Genomic DNA, 24,186 nt, shown 5'->3' with positions numbered 1-24,186 from the left:
TCCTTTCTCTCCATGGCTGAATTTGCCTATAATAATACCATTAACAGCACTACAAATTACTCTCCCTTTTTCGCCAATTATGGTTTTAATCCAAGATTCACTATCCAAACGACTTCTACACATGATTCACCATCTGTTGATGTGCTAACACAAAACATAGCTGAAAATTTCCTACATTTACGAGATAACATCAAACAAGCTCAGGCTTCTCAGAAGAAATTTTATGATTTACGTCGTAGAGCTTCTCCGAAATATTCTATAGGGGACTATGTTTGGTTATCTTCCAAAAACATTAAAATGCACTTACCAAGTAAAAAATTGGCTGGGTTGTTCCTTGGCCCATTCAGAATTCTACACATCATCAATGAAAATGCCGTCAGGCTTGATCTACCTGATTCTTTACCCATCCACCCAACTTTCCATGTATCATTATTGAAACCCTACTTGGGAGATAAGCCTGATGTACCTCTTCTACCCCCTTCTCCTATTCAATTGGGCACTGATGTCTATGAAGTTTATGATCTTTTGGACTCAAGATTTTATAATGGGGAATTACAGTATCTGGTCCGATGGAAAGGGTTCGCCCCAGAGGATGATACTTGGGAACCTCATGCACACATTAATGCTCCAAAGCTTATTGCTCGTTTCCATAGACGATATCCAAACAGACCTAAATTCCAACCCGTGGTCGGCTTGCTTGAGGGGGGGGATCTGTAAGGATTCCAGTCCTGCTTTTACTTTTTGCCTTAACTCACCTTCATCACCTGTACTTAAGGCATCACCCCGCCCCAAACAAGTGCTTAGTTGTTGAGTATTGTTTGCTGAAACCAGTGCTCTGTTTCTTATAAGCTATATACTTATCAAAAGAAGATTTACTTCTACTACTTTAACATTTGGATTTACAAATACCAGCTGCAGTTTGGTCTCACAAAGGGACTAATAACAACTAGTCTCATTCATCCTGAAGATTGCTATTCCAAGAAGTATTAAGTTATTTCAACTCCACATCTCTACAGGAATTGCTACTTAATTTCCAACAGGAGGATTCTACCAACTACTACTACGGTACTTGTATCAATTCTAATTTACCTTGGATGCCTTAAGTAACGGCTAATTACAAATTTCATGTTTTCTTTTGAACTTATGTAAATTGACTTTATCTCTCAGATATTACTTTGATTGCAACGTATGTTTTATTTAATTCTATGAACTTCCTTTGATACATTCTCATACCGGACAGTAACGGACTTTATGTGACGTCACACAGCTCCATTCATCTCAGCGTGCCATACAGCTCCTTACAACTCAGCGTGTCTCACAGCACCAATTGCAATCACTAGTCTGTGTTCAGATATCCACGCTGCAAGCATTACTCTGTGTGCTGTGTCTCGCAGCAGGTCACGCCCCTGTCAGCAGCTGCGGTCTGTGTCTCTCACATCTCTCATGCTTCAGTGCTTATTACAATGAACACTATCTCTCACATTTGGGTTTGAGCACAACTAATGTCAAAAGTTGTTATTAACAATAATACTTATTTTCAGCCTCTAAATATTTATATGGTATAACGATATTATATAACCATATAAAGACTTACTGCCATTACTTATAAAAATCACTCTGAATAAAACAGTCTATGCTGATATAATAGCCTGTACTTCAGTTGTGAAACAAATATAATTTATTCAGACTCTGCAGTTGTGATTCAAATAACCAAGGAACCTGATAATATCTTTATTCATTGGTGAAGGGTAATCAGTGAGAAAGGCCTCTCTTGTAGGTCCTGAGAGGTAAGATTACTACAAGTCTTTTACATTATGCTTTGTGCCCCCCCCCCCCTACTATTTTGCTTACTGGTTAAGCTTAGGGGCACAGACCCCACTCGAAACTCCTACCAACTGTTTATATATGCTTTTTACTAGTGATAATTGAATTGTTCCCCTTACCCTTTAAAATGAGGTGTTATTTTTCCAGGCCGTATTGCTATATTTACAGTGTGATCATACAACATGTGAACTCGATTCTTTTATTTGGTTATTTATAATCTTCTGTTCTGACATCTGAGTATGATGATGTATATTTTTCTGTGTATTTTGTTTGCAATAACCTCAATAAAAAATTAAAAAAAAAAAAAAAACCAGTCACCCTAATGGTATCAATAAGGAGAGCGATGTTAATTTATTTATTTAATAATATAAGTAATAAATCATCAGTAAGGTATATCTGTAGAAAACATAAAGAGTTTTTTCATCCCACACAGTTTGAAACATAAAATATCTATACAGAGTTCCTCAGTCTTTCCAGTGTTAACTATCAATATGTATATGATCTTAGTATCTGACTTTGTATCTTATCTGATTTTGTGTACCATCAATTAAATTAGAAAGGAAAGGGTTAACTGCAAATTTGATTTTAATTGAGACAGGCCTCTTTAAATAGAGGCAAATTGTACAGCTGACAGACAGCAGTGAACAAGCGTGTGGACACACGCGAAACATGTCTGCAGTCAGTTACGCTGTAGCCTTTTTTCCTGTTTAATGGAGCCTTGTCTCCAACTTTGTTTTTATCCACTCCAATAAAGATCCTGTTTTTAAGTTTACTGACCGGTGTGTGTTCTCCCTTTTATGGATGTCCCCGGACCGAGAGGTTGGTGAAGATTTGTGAAGTCTGCTTTCTGTTAGCCAGGTTCTATTGGTTTGCATATAACTCCTTGTTCCCCCCTGATGGTTGATGTAAGCAACAGTCGTCATGTTGTCTGATTGGAATCTTATGAATCTGGCCTTTGCTAGTTGAGGCCAAGCCCGGAGAGCATTGAATATCGCTCTCAGTTCCAGAATGTTTATCGGTAGAAGAGACTCTTTCCGAGACCATAGACCCTGAGTTTTCAGGGAATCCCAGACCGCGCCCCAGCCTAATAGACTGGCGTTGGTCGTGACAATGACCCACTCTGGTCTGCAAAAGCTCATTCCCTGGGACAGGTGATCCTGGGTCAGCCACCAACGGAGTGAGTCTCTGGTCTGTATAGTCCCCATTCCACTGTTTGAGCATGCACAGTTGTAATGGTCTTAGATGAATTCGCGCAAAAGGAACTATGTCCATTGCTGCAACCATCAACCCTACTACTTCCATGCACTGAGCTATGGAAGGCCGTAGAACAGAGTGAAGAACTTGACAAGCGTTTAGAAGCTTTGACTTTCTGACATCTGTCAGGAAAATCTTCATTTCTAAAGAATCTATTATTGTTCCCAAGAAAGGGACTCTTGTTGACGGAGACAGAGAACTTTTTTCTATGTTCACCTTCCACCCATGAGATCTGAGAAAGGCTAGAACAATGTCTGTGTGAGCCTTTGTCTTTGAAAGAGACGACGCTTGAATTAGGATGTCGTCCAAGTAAGGTGCCACTGCAATGCTCCTGGGTCTTAGAACCGCTAGAAGGAACCCGAGCACCTTTGTGAAAATCCTTGGAGCAGTGGCTAGTCCGAATGGGAGAGCCACGAACTGGTAATGTTTGTCCAGAAAGGCGAACCTTAGGAACTGATGATGATCTTTGTGGATAGGAATATGTAGATATGCATCCTTTAGATCCACGGTAGTCATAAATTGACCCTCCTGGATTGAAGGTAAAATCGTTCGATAGTTTCCATTTTGAACTATGGCACTCTGAGAAATTTGTTTAGAATTTTTAAATCCAGAATTGGTCTGAAAGTTCCCTCTTTTTTGGGAACTACAAACAGATTTGTGTAAAACCCCCGACCTTGTTCCACAGTTGGAACTGGGTGTATCACTCCCATCTTTAACAGGTCTTCTACACAATGTAAGAATGCCTGTCTCTTTACTTGGTTTGAAGATAAGTGAGACATGTGGAACCTTCCCCTTGGGGGTAGTTCCTTGAATTCTAGAAGATAACCCTGAGAGACTATTTCTAGTGCCCAGGGATCCTGAACATCTCTTGCCCAAGCCTGAGCAAAGAGAGAGAGAGTCTGCCCCCTACTAGATCCGGTCCCGGATTGGGGGCTACCCCTTCATGCTGTTTTGGTAGCAGCAGCAGGCTTCCTGGCCTGTTTACCCTTGTTCCAGCCTTGCATTGATTTCCAAGCTGGTTTAGTCTGGGAAGCGTTACCCTCTTGTCTAGAGGCTGCCGAGTTGGAAGCCGGTCCGTTCCTGAAATTGCAAAAGGAACGAAAATTGGACTTATTCTTAGCCTTGAAAGGTTTATCTTGTGGGAGGGCATGGCCCTTTCCCCCAGCGATGTCTGAAATAATCTCTTTCAAATCTGGCCCAAAAAGGGTCTTACCTTTGAAAGGGATATTAAGCCAGAGCGCTGTGCGCGCCACAATTGTAAACCCTGAATTTTTCGCCGTTAACCTCGCTAACTGCAAAGCGGCGTCTAAAATAAAGGAATTAGCTAACTTAAGTGCGTGAATTCTGTCCATGACTTCCTCATACGGAGTCTCCCTACTGAGCGACTTTTCCAGTTCCTCGAACCAGAACCACGCCGCTGTAGTGACAGGAATAATGCACGAAATAGGTTGAAGGAGGTAACCTTGCTGTACAAAAATATTTTTTAAGCATAGATCCAATTTTTTATCCATAGGATCTTTGAAAGCACAATTGTCCTCAATAGGAATGGTTGTGCGCTTGGCTAGAGTAGAAACCGCCCCCTCGACCTTAGGGACTGTTTGCCATGTGTCCTTCCTGGGGTCGACCATAGGGAACAATTTCTTAAATATAGGAGGTATGCCTAGCTTCTCCCACTCCCTATTCACTATGTCCGCCACCCGTTTAGGTATCGGAAAAACATCAGGGTGCACCGGGACCTCAAGGAACTTGTCCATCTTGCACAATTTTTCTGGGTTGACCAGATTGTCACAATCATCCAGAGTAGATAGCACCTCCTTAAGTAATGCGCGGAGATGCTCTAATTTAAATTTAAATGTCACAACATCAGGTTCTGCCTGCTGAGAAATTCTTCCTGTATCAGAAAATTCCCCATCTGACAAACCCTCCCTCACTGCCACTTCAGATTGGTGTGAGGGTATGACAGAAAAATTATCATCAGCGCCCTCCTGCTCTATAGTGTTTAAAACAGAGCAATCGCGCTTTCTCTGAAATACTGGCATTTTGGATAAAATATTAGCTATGGAGTTATCCATTACTGCCGTCAATTACTGCATAGTAACAAGCATTGGCGCGCTAGAAGTACTAGGGGTCGCCTGCGCGGGCATAACTGGTATAGACACAGAAGGAGATGATGTAGAACTATGTCTACTTCCTTCATCTGAGGAATCATCCTGGGCAACTTTACAATTTGTGACAGTACTGTCCTTACTTTGTTTGGACGCTATGGCACAGTTATCACACATATTTGAAAGGGGAACCACATTGGCTACCATACATACAGAACATGATCTATCTTAAGGTACAGACATGTTAAACAGGCTTAAACTGGTTAATAAAGCACAAAAACCGTTTTAAAACAAAACTGTTACTGTCTCTTTAAATGTTAAACAGGGCACACTTTATTACTGAATATGTGAAAAACTATGAAGGAATTATCCAATCTTTACCAAATTTTCACCACAGTGTCTTAATGCATTCAAAGTATTGCACACCAATTTTCAAGCTGTTAACTCTTAAAATGTGGAAACCTGAGCTGTTTTTAATTTTAACCCCCTTGCAGTCCCAGCCACAGCCTTTGCTGCGACTTCACCAATCCCAGGGGGGTATATGATACCAAATGAAGCCTTCTAGGAACGTTTTTAGTGGATTCCAGACCCTCACACATGCAGCTGCATGTACTGTACTCAAAAGTAACTGTGCAATAATGGCGCGAAAATGAGGCTCTGCCTACTACAGAGAAAGGCCCTTCCTGACTGGGAAGGTGTCTTAACAAGTGTCTGGTGCTAAAAACGTTCCCCAATGTTATAAAAGTGTGAAATTCAAATTCAAACTGCATATAATACTTAAATAAAGCAATCGATTTAGCCCCTAAAAGTGTCTACCAGTTTTATAGCCCATATTAAGCCCTTTATTCTGTTTGAGACTAAGACCGGCTTACCGGTCCCCATGAGGGGAAATGACAGCCTTCCAGCATTACACAGTCTTGTTAGAAATATGGCTAGTCATACCTTGAGCAGAAAAGTCTGCCAACTGTTTCCCCCAACTGAAGTTACTTCATCTCAACAGTCCTATGTGGAAACGGCAAACGATTTTAGTTACTGCTGCTAAAATCATATTCCTCTCACAAACAGAACTCTTCATCTTTTTCTGTTTCAGAGTAAATAGTACATACCAGCACTATTTTAAAATAACAAACTCTTGATAGTAGAATAAAAAACTACAACTAAACACCACAAACTCCTCACCATCCCCGAGGAGATGCTACTTGTTCAGAGCGGCAAGGAGAATGACTGGGGGGGCGGAGCCTGGGAGGGACTATATGGACAGCTCTTGCTGTGTGCTCTCCTTGCCTTTCCCTGTGGGGGAGGAGAATATCCCACAAGTAATGGATGACGCCGTGGACCGGACACACCAATGTTGGAGAAATGACATGCTCTTTCTAAATCACGAAAGAAAAAAAATGGGTTTCATGTCCCTTTTATATTTAATATTTCAATTACATGACTTAAGATAACTAGGTTTTCATGTGTGCTAACCTGACACCGCTTTATGTTCTTAAAGGGACAATGAAGTCCAAAAAAAACTTTCATGTTTTAAATAGGGCATGTAATTTTAAACAACTTTCCAATTTACTTTTATCACCAATTTTTCTTTGTTATCTTGGTATTCTTAGTTGAAAGCTAAACTTAGGAGGTTCATATGCTAATTTCTTAGACCTTGAAGGCCGCCTCTAATCTAAATGCATTTTGATAGTTTTTCACCACTAGAGGGCATTAGTTCACATGTTTGATATAGATAACATTAAGCTCAGGCACCTGAATTTACCATGATTGGCTAAAATGCAAGTCTGTTAAAAGAACTGAAATAAGGGGGCAATCTGCTGAGGCTTAGATACAAGGTAATTACAGCGGTAAAACGTGTATAATTATAACTGTGTTGGTTATGCAAAACTGGGGAATTGGTAATTAAGGGATTATCCATCTTTTGAAACAACAAAAATTCTGGTGTTGACTGTCCCTTTAACTTTGGAAAAAAAATATATATTTATCTGATAATGCTTATGTAAAATAGATATCTTTACCTACAGGAATAGATATACAGGCATAGGTATATACAGATATATATATATATATATATATATATATATATATATATATATATATATATATATATATATATATATGTATTAACAATAAAAATAACATTCCTGTATGTGAAGAACATTGGACTGTGAAATATGTACAGTAAACACATTATTAAATATTATTAAGGTAATATTGTTTAGACACAAACAGTGCAGTAAGAAAGAAACCTCACCCCAGCTATTTCCGGAAGAACTAAAAGGAATTTCACTCAGAGAGAAAAGCAGGAAGCTGGAAAGGACAAGACTCTTCCCTGCTTGATTAGCAAATTTTTTCTTGTGAAACACTGAACTTTTTAAAACAACTTTAAAATAACTAAACTAGATATACATGATCACCTGTTTAATATCAAGATCCAGGGTGTCCATACTTTGTTTTCAACTAACATTGTGCATAGCCAGCTTAGCTTCAGTTCCTCACACCCTCCATCCTCCCCTCTTCAGGGTGTGCTGAGACTCCTCCTCTGTAACAGAGTCTCACCCACTTAAGGTGCAAAGTCATATTTCTGCTGAAATAACCCCTGAGCAAGCTACACAGAAATGTAAGCACCATGTGCTCCACACAGTGCGGGGTGATCACACAGCAGGGATGCTGACAGGCTTGCATTTAGTGTATTGTAGGAAGTGTTACTGACCATTACTAGAGGATCTCACTATTCCTCTAACCAGAATGTGTTCCATCTCCTGCCACCAGCAGCGTTTACTGAAGTGTTTCTGTTCTCTGTCCAGGAGGAACTTAGTTCCTCCTGCAAAATTAGTGCAGGAACTCCATTCCCATGCGTTCCCGCTGTACTTGATCCATGCTTTTGAACTCTTATAAATATTTTTTATGAATATTTATATGACAAATTTCTATTAGATAGTGTTTATACCAGTGTAACAGTTTATTTTAGTTTATTTATATTGCGTTTTTTTTTAAACTCACTACCCTTTACCCAAAGTTTTCAATCGCACTAACCTGATGAGTGTAAATTGTTATTGCCCTCTCGCGCTTACGTTCAACGTGTAATACGACTGTGCACAAAAGTTCACGCGACTAGTAATCTAGCCCTCTGATGGGCTACTTCACATACAACATTAAACCTAAAGAAGCAATTTCTTGTACATTTTATACATTGCTGGTATTACAAGTCATTTGTAACACATTAAGGGAAAAACATTTTTACAGTATATTGTCCCTTTAATCTTCTAGCAAAAGTGAAGTAGAATAAAAGCATCTGCTCATGTTAAATAACCTAAAACTAAATCCCTTTGGTAATTTTTAAGCTTTTTAGAAAAGGAAGCATAAAACTACAGAGACACACAGTATGCTTATATTGGAAAACAATACTTTAAGAAATTCCCAAACAATTTAGATGCATTTCTTGCACTTGATATTTTATTTTGAGATAAGTGTTGGTCTTTAGCACTGTATAGATAAATAATAATAATATAGAACATAATTCTTGTTTGTGGGTTTTCTTTTTGTTGCAAAATTGTAAAAAAAATAAAAAAAAAAAAAATAGAAAATAATATGAAATGAAAACCTACCCTGCTTGAGACTTGCTTCTTCCACCTTATGTAGAACTGGAATATGGGCAAAATTTTCCCAAATTAATCCTTCGTCTGCATAGAGAAACATAAGACTTATTGGTTCTTCTTTCCAAAATTAGATAGAATATTCCAGTCTGTAAACAAACTATTTTTTTTGGAGCACAAGTATGATGATTTGAATCCCAGATTATGAGGCTTCAGACCCAATCATTTTTTGACTTATCAGTATCATCTTAAAGGGTCATGATGCACAACACATTTCTATCATTCTATCATCAGATAACTATTGAATTTTTTTTTCTGCATTAAAAAGGTTAAATCCATATTATAACTAACCCTTAATTACATTTTACGTTAGGAAAAATATATATCTATAACTGTGTAAAAGTTGTGCAATTATAGATTAAACCAGAATTAAACATATCAAGAAAACACATAGCACATAAACAAATAAATACCTTCTTCATTTGTTGTTTGTTGTTTAACCACTGTCAATGGAGACATACAAGGAGGTCTGCTCAGCGGAAGCCTTCTACTCCTTGTTATTATTTGTCTCTCTGCATTGTTTTCTTCACAATATGAATCCTACAACACACAACATACTAGACTGTCAATACCAACCGCTACATACATATTTATGTATACAACCAAAAATATAGACAAGTTAGTCTTCTTTATACTACTGTTTATAATAGATAATACAGTCCTCTACCTCAGTGCTTCTCAATTCCAGTCCTTGGTACTCCAACAGCCCAGATTTTCATGATATGTGATCAAGAGCACAGGTGACTTAATCAGCTGATCAATAACCATGGTCATTAACATACTCTCAACCATCAGCTGATTATTTCACCTGTGCTCTAGTTCAAATATAATGAAAATCTGGCCTGGTTGAGGTACCAAAGACTGGAATTTAGAAACACTGCTCTACAGAAGTCTCTGTGTAAACAGTATTAAATAGTTGTAATAAACCTTGATTCTTTAAATTGAAAGATACAGTATATATTTTAATGTAATAATAATAGCTCTACAGCGATATAAGCAGTAGAGGTGTAGGTTTTGCTAATTTTCCTTAATATATTTGTTCTTTTATTGCACAGTATTAAGTATTGTTAGCACTAACATGTATATAAGCTAAATTAGTAGAAATCCGATATGCACATTCTTTGCAAAATGTTGGTGTAAATGCACAGGCATGACGCCATATTAGTTCTACCTAGGTAAAACGCGTTAATTCAGCTGCATAATGACTAAAAAAAAAAAGAGTTTGGCAGAATATATATTTTCTACTGCAATCTTCATGTAAATTTTTAAAAAAAGGCTACTAGGTGTTATTTGGTGATTTTAACAACTGGATATGATGTTTTAAAAATGGTAAAAAAGTCGAGGATTACTTTGTCCGCAAATATAAAGAAACAAGCCTGATGGAATTTACAACAGTTTACAAATTAAATATCATGATCATCTTTTAAAAAACATCCTAAAAATGATTTTCACTGAATAATGAATGAGGTTAACAAATATCCAGGTCAAAGTTAAATGCTGTATAAAAAAAGTCTGAATGAATCATTCCTTTTTCCCCTTTCTTTTATATATTTATTTTGATTGCAAAATATTCATAGAATGCCATTACTTCTGCAGCAGCTTTGTAAGAATGTTATCCATTTGCAAGAGCACTAGATTGCAGCACTATTTCCTGCCATGAAGTACTCCAGATGCCTACCTAGGTATCTCTTCAACACAGAAAATAATCAGAACAAAGTAAATGTAATAATAGAAGTAAGTTGGAAACTTTTTTAAAATGATGTGCTCTGTCTGAATCACAAAGGACATTTTTGGGGTTTTATATCCCTTTAACCCCTTCACCCAATACAACGTATATGTATATTGTGCGGTACTTTGGCTATTGTACCGCACAACGATATATAAGTTGTTGCTTCCGGATACTCCAGCACTGGATCTGGAGCTCCTGAAGCTGCAGGCCTCTCCCTAATAAAGAAAATAATAAAAAAAAAACGGTTTTATAGGTACTGGCAGCTGGCGCCTAACAGTCAGAGGGGAGAGGTTTAGAGAGCTGTTGGGGGGGGGGGGGGGGAATCCGTGAGGTCTGGGGATCCTACACTGGAGATATATATAAAAAAAAAGCCTTATTTTTTCATACTGGCAGACTGTCTGCCAGTACCTAAGATGGGGGAGGGAAGAGAGTTGTTTGGGAGGGTTCAGGTAGGGATCCAGGGGTGGGAAGTGTCAGGTAGGAGGCTAATCTCTACATTAAAGCTAACATTAACCTTTTAAGCTTCTAAATTAACCTCTTCACTGCCGGGAATAGAAGTGTGGTGCGCAACTGTAATTAGCGGTCTTCTAATTACCAAAAAGCAATGGCAAAGCCATATATGTCTGTTATTTCTGAACAAAGGTGATCCCAGCTAAACTTTTACAAACATTTGTGCCATGATTGCACAAGCGGTTTGTAAATAATTTCTGTGAAAAACCCAAAGTTTGTGAAAAAAAGTACCAATTTTTTTTTATTTGATGGCCTTTGGCGGTGAAATGGTGGCATGAAATATACTAAAATGGGCCTAGATCAATACCTTGGGTTGTCTACTTAAAAAATAGATATAAATTTGATAGGTAAATTAAAAAAACAAGGATCTATTTCTTTTTAAATGGAGTGATAGCAAAAATGCTAAAAATGCTCTGGTATTTTGGGCAAGTTTTTGTCTGGAAGTCCCGGTAATAAAAGGGTTAAACTGTGTGATCCAATCTTCATCTGATATATGCTATTGTTTGATATCAACATAGTAGTCAAAAATGTCACTCATACAAACTGTCACCAACAAATTGGAAACTTACTCAACACTTAATTATTCTCTTCTTAAAGGGACGGTCAACATTTATATGCAGATAGATGATTAATATCTTTGAATAGAAACCTATTTGCAATATACATGCATTGGCAAAAATGCTTCTAGTAAAAGTTATCACTGTTTTAGTGTTAACATTTTTCTCTGCACGTGCATGTGAAGCATTGCTAGATTTTCTCAGTGCACCAGCATTTTAAATACTACAGCAGCTGTACAGAGTCCCTGTGGAACTGGTATCATGTCAGCAATTAACAAATTAATTCATTACCAGATGTACAAGAACCTTAGGTTCTAAGAGCAAGTACTGTGTATAAAATGCTGGTGCACGGTACATACTTAAATACACTTTTGAAACAGCTATAGCTTTTATTAGAAGCATTTTTGCTAATACATGTGTATTATTAAAATGCCCCTATTCAACACTGAAATGCACAAATGTGCATTCTTATTTGGCTGGAATATCCATTTAAGGACACCTTATTTAATCACCTTATTTAATCAGATTCAGATAAGAAAATCAGAACTGGATTCGCAATGAATATACAATGTAATTTTTGTCATTATTATATAAAAGTACAACAAGCAAAGGAACAGAGATAGGAAAAATAATAAGGAAGAAGAAAAGAAGGGTTTAAATAATGAGAAAGGAGCTGAATTGAACTTTTAATTTCATGAAATGAATAACTGAAGAGGGGTAAATTTGTCAGGGAAAAGAAAGATACCCTTTAAAGCAAGGATTGTATGGTAGAGACATTTGCTAAGTTATGATATTTTAAGGGAAATGTTATCTATAAAAACAAAATGTATGCTTACCTGATCAATTAATTTATTTCATGATGGTAAGAGTCCACGAGTCATTACTACTGGGACTCAACTTCTGGCCACTAGGAGGAGGCAAATAAATCAAAAACTTCAATAGTACTCAATCCCCTCCACCACTCCAGTATGCCATCCTTAACGTATAGCCAAGTAAGGAGAAATAGAAAGGGTAAGAAACGACAAAGCAGGTAAAAAGAGGTGCAAATTAGAATTGCAGCCAGAAAAATGTTTACATAAATTTATAGAAAAAAGGGAAGGCCTTGTGGACTCTCACCACTATGAAATAATTTAATTGATCAGATAAGCATGAATTTAGTTTTCTTTCATAAGGTGGTGAAAGTCCATGAGTAATTACTCCTGATAACTAATATAGTAAAATACAGGATGCTGCGCTAAAAACAAGGTATATAAAAACATAATTTATGTAAGAACTTTACCTGATAAATTAATTTCTTTCATATTAGCAAGAGTCCATGAGCTAGTGACGTATGGGATATACATTCCTACCAGGAGGGGCAAAGTTTCCCAAACCTCAAAATGCCTATAAATACACCCCTCACCACACCCACAAATCAGTTTAACGCATAGCCAAGAAGTGGGGTGATAAGAAAAAAGTGCGAAAGCATAAAAAATAAGGAATTGGAATAATTGTGCTTTATACAAAAAAATCATAACCACCACAAAAAAGGGTGGGCCTCATGGACTCTTGCTAATATGAAAGAAATGAATTTATCAGGTAAGTTCTTACATAAATTATGTTTTCTTTCATGTAATTAGCAAGAGTCCATGAGCTAATGACGTATGGGATAATGAATACCCAAGATGTGGATCTTACACGCAAGAGTCACTAGAGAGGGAGGGATAAAATAAAGACAGCCAATTCCGCTGAAAATAATCCACACCCAAAACAAAGTTTAAATCTTATAATGAAAAAAACTGAAATTATAAGCAGAAGAATCAAACTGAAACAGCTGCCTGAAGTACTTTTCTACCAAAAACTGCTTCAGAAGAAGAAAACACATCAAAATGGTAGAATTTAGTAAAAGTATGCAAAGAAGACCAAGTTGCTGCTTTGCAAATCTGATCAACCGAAGCTTCATTCCTAAACGCCCAGGAAGTAGAAACTGACCTAGTAGAATGAGCTGTAATCCTTTGAGGCAGAGTTTTACCCGACTCAACATAAGCATGATGAATCAAAGACTTAACCAAGACGCCAAAGAAATGGCAGAGGCCTTCTGACCTTTCCTAGAACCGGAAAAGATAACAAATAGACTAGAAGTCTTTCGGAAATCTTAGTAGCTTCAACATAATATTTCAAAGCTCTAACTACATCCAAAGAATGCAACGATCTTTCCTTAGAATTCTTAGGATTAGGACACAATGAAGGAACCACAATTTCTCTACTAATGTTGTTAGAATTCACAACCTTAGGAAAAAATTTAAAAGAAGTTCGCAACACCGCCTTATCCTGATGAAAAATCAGAAAAGGAGACTCACAAGAAAGAGCAGATAATTCAAAAACTGTTCTAGCTGAAGAGATGTCCAAAAAGAACAATACTTTCCATGAAAGTAATGAATGTCCAGAGCAAGCATATGCTCAAAATAGAAGAACCTGAAAAACCTTCAGAACCCAATTAAGACTCCAAGGAGGAGAAATTGGCTTAATGACAGGTTTGATACGAATCAAAACCTGAAAAAAGTGATAAATATCAGGAAATAACACTGCCTTATCCTGATAAAAAAATCAGAAAAGGATATTCACAAAAAAAAGAGCAGATAACTCAAAAACTCTTCTAGTAGAAGAAATAACCAAAAGGAACAATACTTTTCCAAGAAAGTAATTTAATGTTCAGAAAATGCATAGTTTCAAACGGAGGAGCCTGTAAAGCCCTCAGTACCAAATTGAGACTCCAAAGAGGAGAGATTGAATTAATGACAGGCATGATATCGACCAAAGCCTGCACAACACAATGAATATCAGGATGATTAGCAATCTTTTCTGTAATAAAAAGAACAGAAAGAGTAGAGATTTGTCCTTAACAAAGAACTGAAGACAAAATCTTATCCAAACCAACCTGAAAAAAATAATAAAATTCTATGAATTTTAAAAGAATGCCAAGAAAAGTAGGTCTTCCAGACTCAATATAAATCTTTCTAGAGACAGTTTTATGAGCCTGAAACATAGTATTAATCAATGAGTCAGAAAAACCTCTATGACTAAAAACCAAGCGTTCAATCTCCATCTCTTCAAATGTAATGATTTGAGATCCTGATGGAAAAAAATGGCCTTGAGAAAGAAAAGGTCTGGTTTAAACGGAGGTGTCCAACGTTGGCAACTGGCCATCTGAATGAGATTCGTATACCAAAACCTGAGAGGCCATGCTGGAACTACTAGCATAACAAACAAATACTCCATAAGAATTTTGGAAGAAGAACTAGAGGCGGAAAGAAATAGGCAAAAAGATAATTTCCAAAGAAATGTCAATGCATACACTACTTCCGCCTGAAGATTACCGGACCTTAATAGGCCCCTGGGAAGTTCTTTATTCAGATGAGATGAAAAACATATCTGGGTAAGAGAGACCATTCTCCCGGAGGAAAAGCTGGATTAACAGAGATAATCCGTTTCCCAAATATCAATATCTGGGAAAAAAACACAGAATTTAGATAGAAGCTGGATTTAGCCCAAGCTGATATCCGAGACACTTCTGTCACAACCTAAGGACTGATAGTCCTACTCTGATGATTGACATACACCATAGTAGTGATCTTGTTAGAAAAACATTAAACGTCTCTTCTTCAAAAAAGAAACTAACTGAAAAATTCTGAGAAAACACTGAGTTCTAAAATATCAAATGGTAATCTCGCCTCCTGAGATTTCCAAACCCCTTGTGCTGACAGAGATCCTCAGACAGCCTCCCAACCAAAAAGACTCGCATCTGTAGAGATCATGGTCCAGGTTGAAAGAAACGAAGAGACCTGTAGAACTAAATGATGGTGATAATAACCATCAAATCAAGAGATAAATATTAGGATTCGAAGATTTAAAATGTGAAATCCTAGAATCCCTGCACCATAATTCAGCATGGAAAAGGTTCTTTCTATTGAAAATGAGCAAAGGGAATTAAATCCAATGCTGTGGCCATAAGACCTAAAACTTCTATGCATATATAGCAACTGAAGGAAATAATAGAGACTAAAGGTACCGATAAACGGAACATAATAAAATTGTCCCTTGTCTGATAGAGACAAAGACAGTGACACAAACTATCTGGAAACCTAAAAAAGGTGACCCTTGTGTGAGGAATCAAGAGCTTTTGAAAAAAAACAAAAACAAACAAACAAAAAAAAACAACCTCTAACTATGTCCTGAAGAGCAAGTGAATCATATGAGATTCCGCATCCTCAGAAAATAATCTGAATGAAAACAGAAAAATGAAAATATGCATTTATTGTATCTACTGAAAACAAATAATGCTATCACTGACCAAAAAAAAGGCAGAATAGTTTGAATAAAACTCCAAAACCCATTTCCTAAAAATGGAACTGGAAGAAAAACCCCAGAAGATTCCAGGTCTGAGCAGCGCTTGAACCCCATGGGTGCCCAGCCATGCTTCAACAGAACCCAAAATATATAGGACCCAAATACACTTAATGAGAGTGTTAGCCTTACTGGAATAAAATCAAAGAAATTTGGACTGAATAGAACCAAATAAATTTCAAAGAAGTCTTAACCTGCCCCTTGCCAGCCAAGCTGGAATACGGCACGTACATCGCAATATTAGGGAGCTGATTTTGAACTGAAAAATTTCCAATTATAAACATGTTACTTGGGAAAGAATTCAGGAATTTGTTCCTTAATAAGAACAACCAAACTAGTATAAGCTTAAAGTTTTAGTCTTAGAACTCAATCTTGAAGCGCTGAGTAACAGTTAAGAATTGAATCCAATTATAAAACAAATAATTGATTATCTTAAATCACAAAATTCTTCTAGCTAAAATAGCTAAAGACATAGATTAACCCTCATTTGCGAAAATATTCAATAAAATGAAGACACAAATGAAATTATTAGCATGATAGACCAGTTAAAGGAACAGTCAATACAGTGGACTTGCATAATCAATAAATGCAAAACAACAAGACAAATGCAACAGCACCTAGTCTAGTAAATGCCCCTTAAGAATGCTAAAATAAATCATAATCTGATACTTGATCTTAAAGTAAACAGAACAAAAATGAAGCGATTGCAACATCCAAATAAATCACAGGACCAAGAAAAGTACCTGAAACTAAATAATTTTCCATAAATAAGATACAACCATCTAAAGGAAAATAAATACTATTTTGCTATAGAAACAATAGCATAATTAGTAGGAGTAGAGATAGCCCCAATAAATTGGAGAACCCTCCAAATTGAATTTAACTGCTGGCAAAGAATATAGTTTAAAACCTTTGAAGAAGGAATAAAAGAAAATTCTCAGCCTATTCCATTCCCTAGTATGAGGAATTGGAAAGAAAACTTCTGAAAACACAGAAGAATAAATAAGCAGAAATAGTGTCAGCTAGTCTTAAAGAACTAGTTACCGTAATATCCAAAATAATCAACACCTTTTCAACAAAGAACAAATGTACTTTAATAAAAAAATAATAAAAAAGTAGATTTGTTAGTGTCAATATCTGATGAAGAAAATTCTGAAAGAGAAAAAACATCATCAGAGAAGGATAAAACCGTATGTTGTTGGTCATTTGAAACTTCAATAATTAAAAAAGAAGTGAAAAAGACCTAAAATTTTTTATTAGAAGGCACAAAGTCAGACAAAGCCTTTAAAATAGAATCAGAAAAATATTTCTTATAAATCTTCTAAATATTTCTTGTACATAAGATGTAAGAATGGCAATAAAACATAAATACTAATGGATTCTGCATGTAAAAGTATATCATAATAACTTATTACAAACCATAGCTAAAGATAAACATTTATAACATTTAAAATAAATGAACTTAGCTTTGGTAGAACTGAACTCAGTTAAGCGTTTTTCCACAAGTAGCTTTTGATCCAGGGTCAATCTGAGATATCTTGCAATATGTAATAGAAAAAACAACATATAAAGCAAAATTGATCAAATTCCTTAAATGACAGTTTCAGAATGGGAAAAAAATGCAAATGAACAAGCTTCTAGCAACCAGAAGCAATAAACAATGAGACTTAAATAATGTGGAGACAATGATGACGCCCATATTTTTTAGCGCCAAAAAAGACGCCCACATTATTTGGCGCCTAAATGCTTTTAGCGCCAAAAATGACGCCACATCCGGTAACGCCGACACTTTTGGCGCAAAAACGTCAAAAAATGACGCAACTTCCGGTGACAAGTACGACGCCGGAAATAACTTAAAATTTTTTTTGCGGCAAAAAAGTCCGCGCCAAGAATGACGCAATAAAATGAAGCATTTTCAGCCCCGCGAGTCTAACAGCCCACAGGGAAAAAAGTCAAATTTTAAGGTAAGAAAAAAATTGATTATTCAAATGCATTATCCCAAATAATGAAACTGACTGTCTGAAATAAGGAATATTGAACATCCTGAATCAAGGCAAATAAATGTTTAAACACAAATATTTAGAACTTTATATAAAGCGCCCAACCATAGCTTAGAGTGTCACAAAAACATAATTTATGTAAGAACTTACCTGATAAATTCATTTCTTTCATATTAGCAAGAGTCCATGAGCTAGTGACGTATGGGATATACATTCCTACCAGGAGGGGCAAAGTTTCCCAAACCTCAAAATGCCTATAAATACACCCCTCACCACACCCACAAATCAGTTTAACGCATAGCCAAGAAGTGGGGTGATAAGAAAAAAGTGTGAAGCATAAATATAAGGAATTGGAATAATTGTGCTTTATACAAAAAAATCATAACCACCACAAAAAAAGGGTGGGCCTCATGGACTCTTGCTAATATGAAAGAAATAAATTTATCAGGTAAGTTCTTACATAAATTATGTTTTCTTTCATGTAATTAGCAAGAGTCCATGAGCTAGTGACGTATGGGATAATGACTACCCAAGATGTGGATCTTCCACGCAAGAGTCACTAGAGAGGGAGGGATAAAATAAAGACAGCCAATTCCGCTGAAAAAAATCCACACCCAAAAATAAAGTTTAAATCTTATAAAGAAAAAAACTGAAAATATAAGCAGAAGATTCAAACTGAAACAGCTGCCTGAAGTACTTTTCTACCAAAGACAGCTTCAGAAGAAGAAAACACATCAAAATGGTAGAATTTAGTAAAAGTGTGCAAAGAAGACCAAGTTGCTGCTTTGCAAATCTGATCAACCGAAGCTTCATTCCTAAACGCCCAGGAAGTAGAAACTGATCTAGTAGAATGAGCTGTAATCCTTTGAGGCGGAGTTTTACCCGACTCGACATAAGCATGATGAATTAAAGATTTCAACCAAGATGCCAAAGAAATGGCAGAGGCCTTCTGACCTTTCCTAGAACCGGAAAAGATAACAAATAGACTAGAAGTCTTTCGGAAATTCTTAGTAGCTTCAACATAATATTTCAAAGCTCTAACTACATCCAAAGAATGCAATGATTTCTCCTTAGAATTCTTAGGATTAGGACATAATGAAGGAACCACAATTTCTCTACTAATGTTGTTGGAATTCACAACCTTAGGTAAAAATTTAAAAGAAGTTTGCAACACCGCCTTATCCTGGTGAAAAATCAGAAAAGGAGACTCACAAGAAAGAGCAGATAATTCAGAAACTCTTCTGGCAGAAGAGATGGCCAAAAGGAACAAAACTTTCCAAGAAAGTAATTTAATGTCCAATGAATGCATAGGTTCAAACGGAGGAGCTTGAAGAGCCCCCAGAACCAAATTCAAACTCCAAGGAGGAGAAATTGACGTAATGACAGGTTTTATACGAACCAAAGCTTGTACAAAACAATGAATATCAGGAAGATTAGCAATCTTTCTGTGAAAAAGAACAGAAAGAGCAGAAATTTGTCCTTTCAAGGAACTTGCAGACAAACCTTTACCCAAACCATCCTGAAGAAACTGTAAAATCCTCGGAATTCTAAAAGAATGCCAGGAAAAATGATGAGAAAGACACCAAGAAATATAAGTCTTCCAGACTCTATAATATATCTCCCTAGATACAGATTTACGAGCCTGTAACATAGTATTAATCACAGAGAAACTTCTTTGACTAAGAATCAAGCTTTCAATCTCCATACCTTTAAATTTAAGGATTTGAGATCCTGATGGAAAAAAGGACCTTGCGACAGAAGGTCTGGCCTTAACGGAAGAGTCCACGGTTGGCAAGAGATCATCCGGACAAGATCCGCATACCAAAACCTGTGAGGCCATGCTGGAGCTACCAGCAGAACAAACGAGCATTCCTTCAGAATCTTGGAGATTACTCTTGGAAGAAGAACTAGAGGCAGAAAGATATAGGCAGGATGATACTTCCAAGGAAGTGACAATGCATCCACTGCTTCCGCTTGAGGATCCCTGGATCTGGACAGATACCTGGGAAGTTTCTTGTTTAGATGAGAGGCCATCAGATCTATTTCTGGAAGTCCCCACATTTGAACAATCTGAAGAAATACCTCTGGGTGAAGAGACCATTCGCCCGGATGTAAGGTTTGGCGACTGAGATAATCCGCTTCCCAATTGTCTATACCTGGGATATGAACCGCAGAAACTAGACAGGAGCTGGATTCCGCCCATACCAGAATTCGAGATACTTCTTTCATAGCCACAGGACTGTGGGTCCCTCCTTGATGATTGATGTATGCCACAGTTGTGACATTGTCTGTATGAAAACAAATGAACGATTCTCTCTTTAAAAGAGGCCAAGACTGAAGAGCTTTGAAAATTGCACGGAGTTCCAAAATATTGATCGGTAATCTCACCTCCTGAGATTCCCAAACCCCTTGTGCTGTCAGAGACCCCCACACAGCTCCCCAACCTGTAAGATTTGCATCTGTTGAAATTACAGTCCAGGTCGGAAGAACAAAAGAAGCCCCCTGAACTAAACGATGGTGATCTGTCCACCACGTCAGAGAGTGTCGTACAATCGGTTTTAAAGATATTAATTGAGATATCTTTGTGTAATCCCTGCACCACTGGTTCAGCATACAGAGCTGAAGAGGTCGCATGTGAAAACGAGCAAAGGGGATCACGTCCGATGCAGCAGTCATAAGACCTAGAATTTCCATGCATAAGGCTACCGAAGGGAATGATTGTGACTGAAACTTTCGAAAAGCTGATATCAATTTTAGACGTCTCTTGTCTGTCAAAGATAGAGTCATGGACACTGAATCTATCTGGAAACCTAAAAAGGTTACCCGTGTCTGAGGAATCAATGAACTTTTTGGTAAATTGATCCTCCAACCATGATCTTGAAGAAACAACACAAGTCGAATCGTATGAGATTCTGCTAAATGTGAAGACTGAGCAAGTACCAAGATATCATCCAAATAAGGAAATACCACAATACCCTGTTCTCTGATTACAGACAGAAGGGCACCGAGAACCTTTGTAAAAATTCTTGGAGCTGTTGCTAGGCCAAACGGCAGAGCCACAAACTGGTAATGCTTGTCCAGGAAAGAGAATCTCAGAAACTGATAGTGATCTGGATGAATCGGAATATGCAGATATGCATCCTGTAAATCTATTGTAGACATATAATGCCCTTGCTGAACAAAAGGCAGGATAGTCCTTACAGTTACCATTTTGAATGTTGGTATCCTTACATAACGATTCAATATTTTTAGATCCAGAACTGGTCTGAAGGAATTCTAGTTCTTTGGTACAATGAAGAGATTTGAATAAAACCCCAGCCCCTGTTCCAGAACTGGAACTGGCATAATTACTCCAGCCAACTCTAGATCTGAAACACATTTCAGAAATGCTTGAGCCTTCGCTGGGTTTACTGGGACACAGGAAAGAAAAAATCTCTTTGCAGGAGGCCTTATCTTGAAGCCAATTCTGTACCCTTCTGAAACAATGTTCTGAATCCAAAGATTGTGAACGGAATTGATCCAAATTTCTTTGAAAAAACGTAATCTGCCCCCTACCAGCTGAGCTGGAATGAGGGCCGCACCTTCATGTGGACTTAGGAACTGGCTTTGATTTTCTAAAAGGCTTGGATTTATTCCAGACTGGAGATGGTTTCCAAACTGATACCGCTCCTGAGGATGAAAGATCAGGCTTTTGTTCCTTGTTGTAACGAAAGGAACGAAAACGATTATTAGACCTAAATTTACCTTTAGATTTTTTATCCTGTGGTAAAAAAGTTCCTTTCCCTCCAGTAACAGTTGAGATAATAGAATCCAACTGAGAACCAAATAATTTATTACCCTGGAAAGAAAGGGAAAGCAGAGTAGACTTAGAAGACATATCAGCATTCCAAGTTTTAATCCATAAAGCTCTTCTAGCTAAAATAGCTAGAGACATATACCTGACATAAACTCTAATGATATCAAAGATGGCATCACAAATAAAATTATTAGCATGTTGAAGAAGAATAATAATGCTATGAGAATTATGATCTGTTACTTGTTGCGCTAAAGCTTCTAACCAAAAAGTTGAAGCTGCAGCAACATCCGCTAAAGATATAGCAGGTCTAAGAAGATTACCTGAACACAAGTAAGCTTTCTTAGAAAGGATTCAATTTTCCTATCTAAAGGATCCTTAAAGGAAGTACCACCTGCCGTAGGAATAGTAGTACGCTTAGCAAGAGTAGAGACAGCCCCATCAACCTTAGGGATTTTGTCCCAAAACTCTAATCTGTGAGATGGCACAGGATATAATTGCTTAAAACGTTTAAAAGGAGTAAATGAATTAGCCAAATTTTTCCATTCCCTGGAAATTACTTCAGAAATAGCACCAGTAACAGGAAAAACTTCTGGAATAACTACAGGAGATTTAAAAACCTTATCTAAACGTTAAGATTTAGTATCAAGAGGACCAGAATCCTCAATTTCTAATGCAATTAGGACTTCTTTAAGTAAAGAACGAATAAATTCCATTTTAAATAAATATGAAGATTTATCAGCATCAACCTCTGAGACAGAATCCTCTGAACCATAAGAACCATTATCAGAATCAGAATGATGATGTTCATTTAAAAATTCATCTGAAAAATGAGAAGTTTTAAAAGACTTTTTACGTTTACTAGAAGGAGGAATAACAGACATAGCCTTCTTAATGGATTTAGAAACAAAATCTCTTATGTTATCAGGAACACTCTGAGTATTAGATGTTGACGGAACAGCAACAGGTAATGTAACAGTACTAAAGGAAATATTATCTGCATTAACAAGTTTGTCATGACAAACAGTACAAACAACAGCTGGAGGAACAGATACCATAAGTTTACAGCAGATACACTTAGCTTTGGTAGCTCCAGCACCAGGCAACGATTTTCCAGAAGTATCTTCTGACTCAGTTTCAACGTGGGACATCTTGCAATATGTAATAGAAAAAACAACATATAAAGCAAAATTGATCAAATTCCTTAAATGACAGTTTCAGGAATGGGAAAAATGCCAGTGAACAAGATTCTAGCAACCAGAAGCAATAAATAATGAGACTTAAATAATGTGGAGACAATAGTGACGCCCGTATTTTTTAAGCGCCAAAAAAGACGGCCACATAATTTGGCGCCTAAATGCTTTTGGCGCCAAAAATGACGCCACATCCGGAACGCCGACACTTTTGGCGCAAAAGAACGTAAAAAATGACGCAACTTCCGGCGAAACGTATGATGCCGGAAACAGAAAAAAAAAATGTGCGCCAAAAAAGTCAGCGCCAAGAATGACGCAATAAAATGAAGCATTTTCAGCCCCCACGAGCCTAACAGCCCACAGGGAAAAAGTCAAATTTTAAGGTAAGAAAAAATTGATTTATTCATATGCATTATCCCAAATATGAAACTGACTGTCTGAAATAAGGAATGTTGAACATCCTGAGTCAAGGCAAATAAATGTTTGAATACATATATTTAGAACTTTATAAAAAAGTGCCCAACCATAGCTTAGAGTGTCACAGAAAATAAGACTTACTTACCCCAGGACACTCATCTACATGTTGTAGAAAGCCAAACCAGTACTGAAACGAAAATCAGCAGAGGTAATGGTATATATATATATAAGAGTATATCGTCGATCTGAAAAGGGAGGTAAGAGATGAATCTCTACGACCGATAACAGAGAACCTATGAAATAGACCCCGTAGAAGGAGATCATTGAATTCAAATAGGCAATACTCTCCTCACATCCCTCTGACATTCACTGCACGCTGAGAGGAAAAGCGGGCTCCAACCTGCTGCGGAGCGCATATCAACGTAGAATCTAGCACAAACTTACTTCACCACCTCCATAGGAGGCAAAGTTTGTAAAAACTGATTTGTGGGTGTGGTGAGGGGTGTATTTATAGGCATTTTGAGGTTTGGGAAACTTTGCCCCTCCTGGTAGGAATGTATATCCCATACGTCACTAGCTCATGGACTCTTGCTAATTACATGAAAGAAAATAAGACTTACTTACCCCAGGACACTCATCTACATGTAGTAGAAAGCCAAACCAGTACTGAAACGAGAATCAGTAGAGGTAATGGTATATAAGAGTATATCGTCGATCTGAAAAGGGAGGTAAGAGATGAATCTCTACGACCGATAACAGAGAACCTAT

General features: G+C 37.1%; 1 protein-coding gene across 1 annotated transcript in view; it reads right to left on the bottom strand.

Annotated features, from left to right (window-relative positions):
• KDM4C (lysine demethylase 4C) overlaps positions 1–24,186 on the bottom strand; it is a 1,488,570-nt gene that overhangs the window by 433,435 nt on the left and 1,030,949 nt on the right. Inside the window, exons 12-13 of the mRNA XM_053702565.1 lie at positions 9,250–9,376; positions 8,789–8,863 (exon numbers count right to left, since the gene is read on the bottom strand). Coding sequence (XP_053558540.1) covers positions 8,789–8,863; positions 9,250–9,376 — 202 coding nt within the window. The remainder of the gene's footprint in view (positions 1–8,788; positions 8,864–9,249; positions 9,377–24,186) is intronic.

This window comes from Bombina bombina, chromosome 2 (assembly GCF_027579735.1).
Source record: "Bombina bombina isolate aBomBom1 chromosome 2, aBomBom1.pri, whole genome shotgun sequence".
Taxonomy (NCBI): Eukaryota; Metazoa; Chordata; class Amphibia; order Anura; family Bombinatoridae; genus Bombina; species Bombina bombina.
Note: the sequence above shows the minus strand (reverse complement) of the source record. Positions and strands in the feature narration are given on the sequence as shown.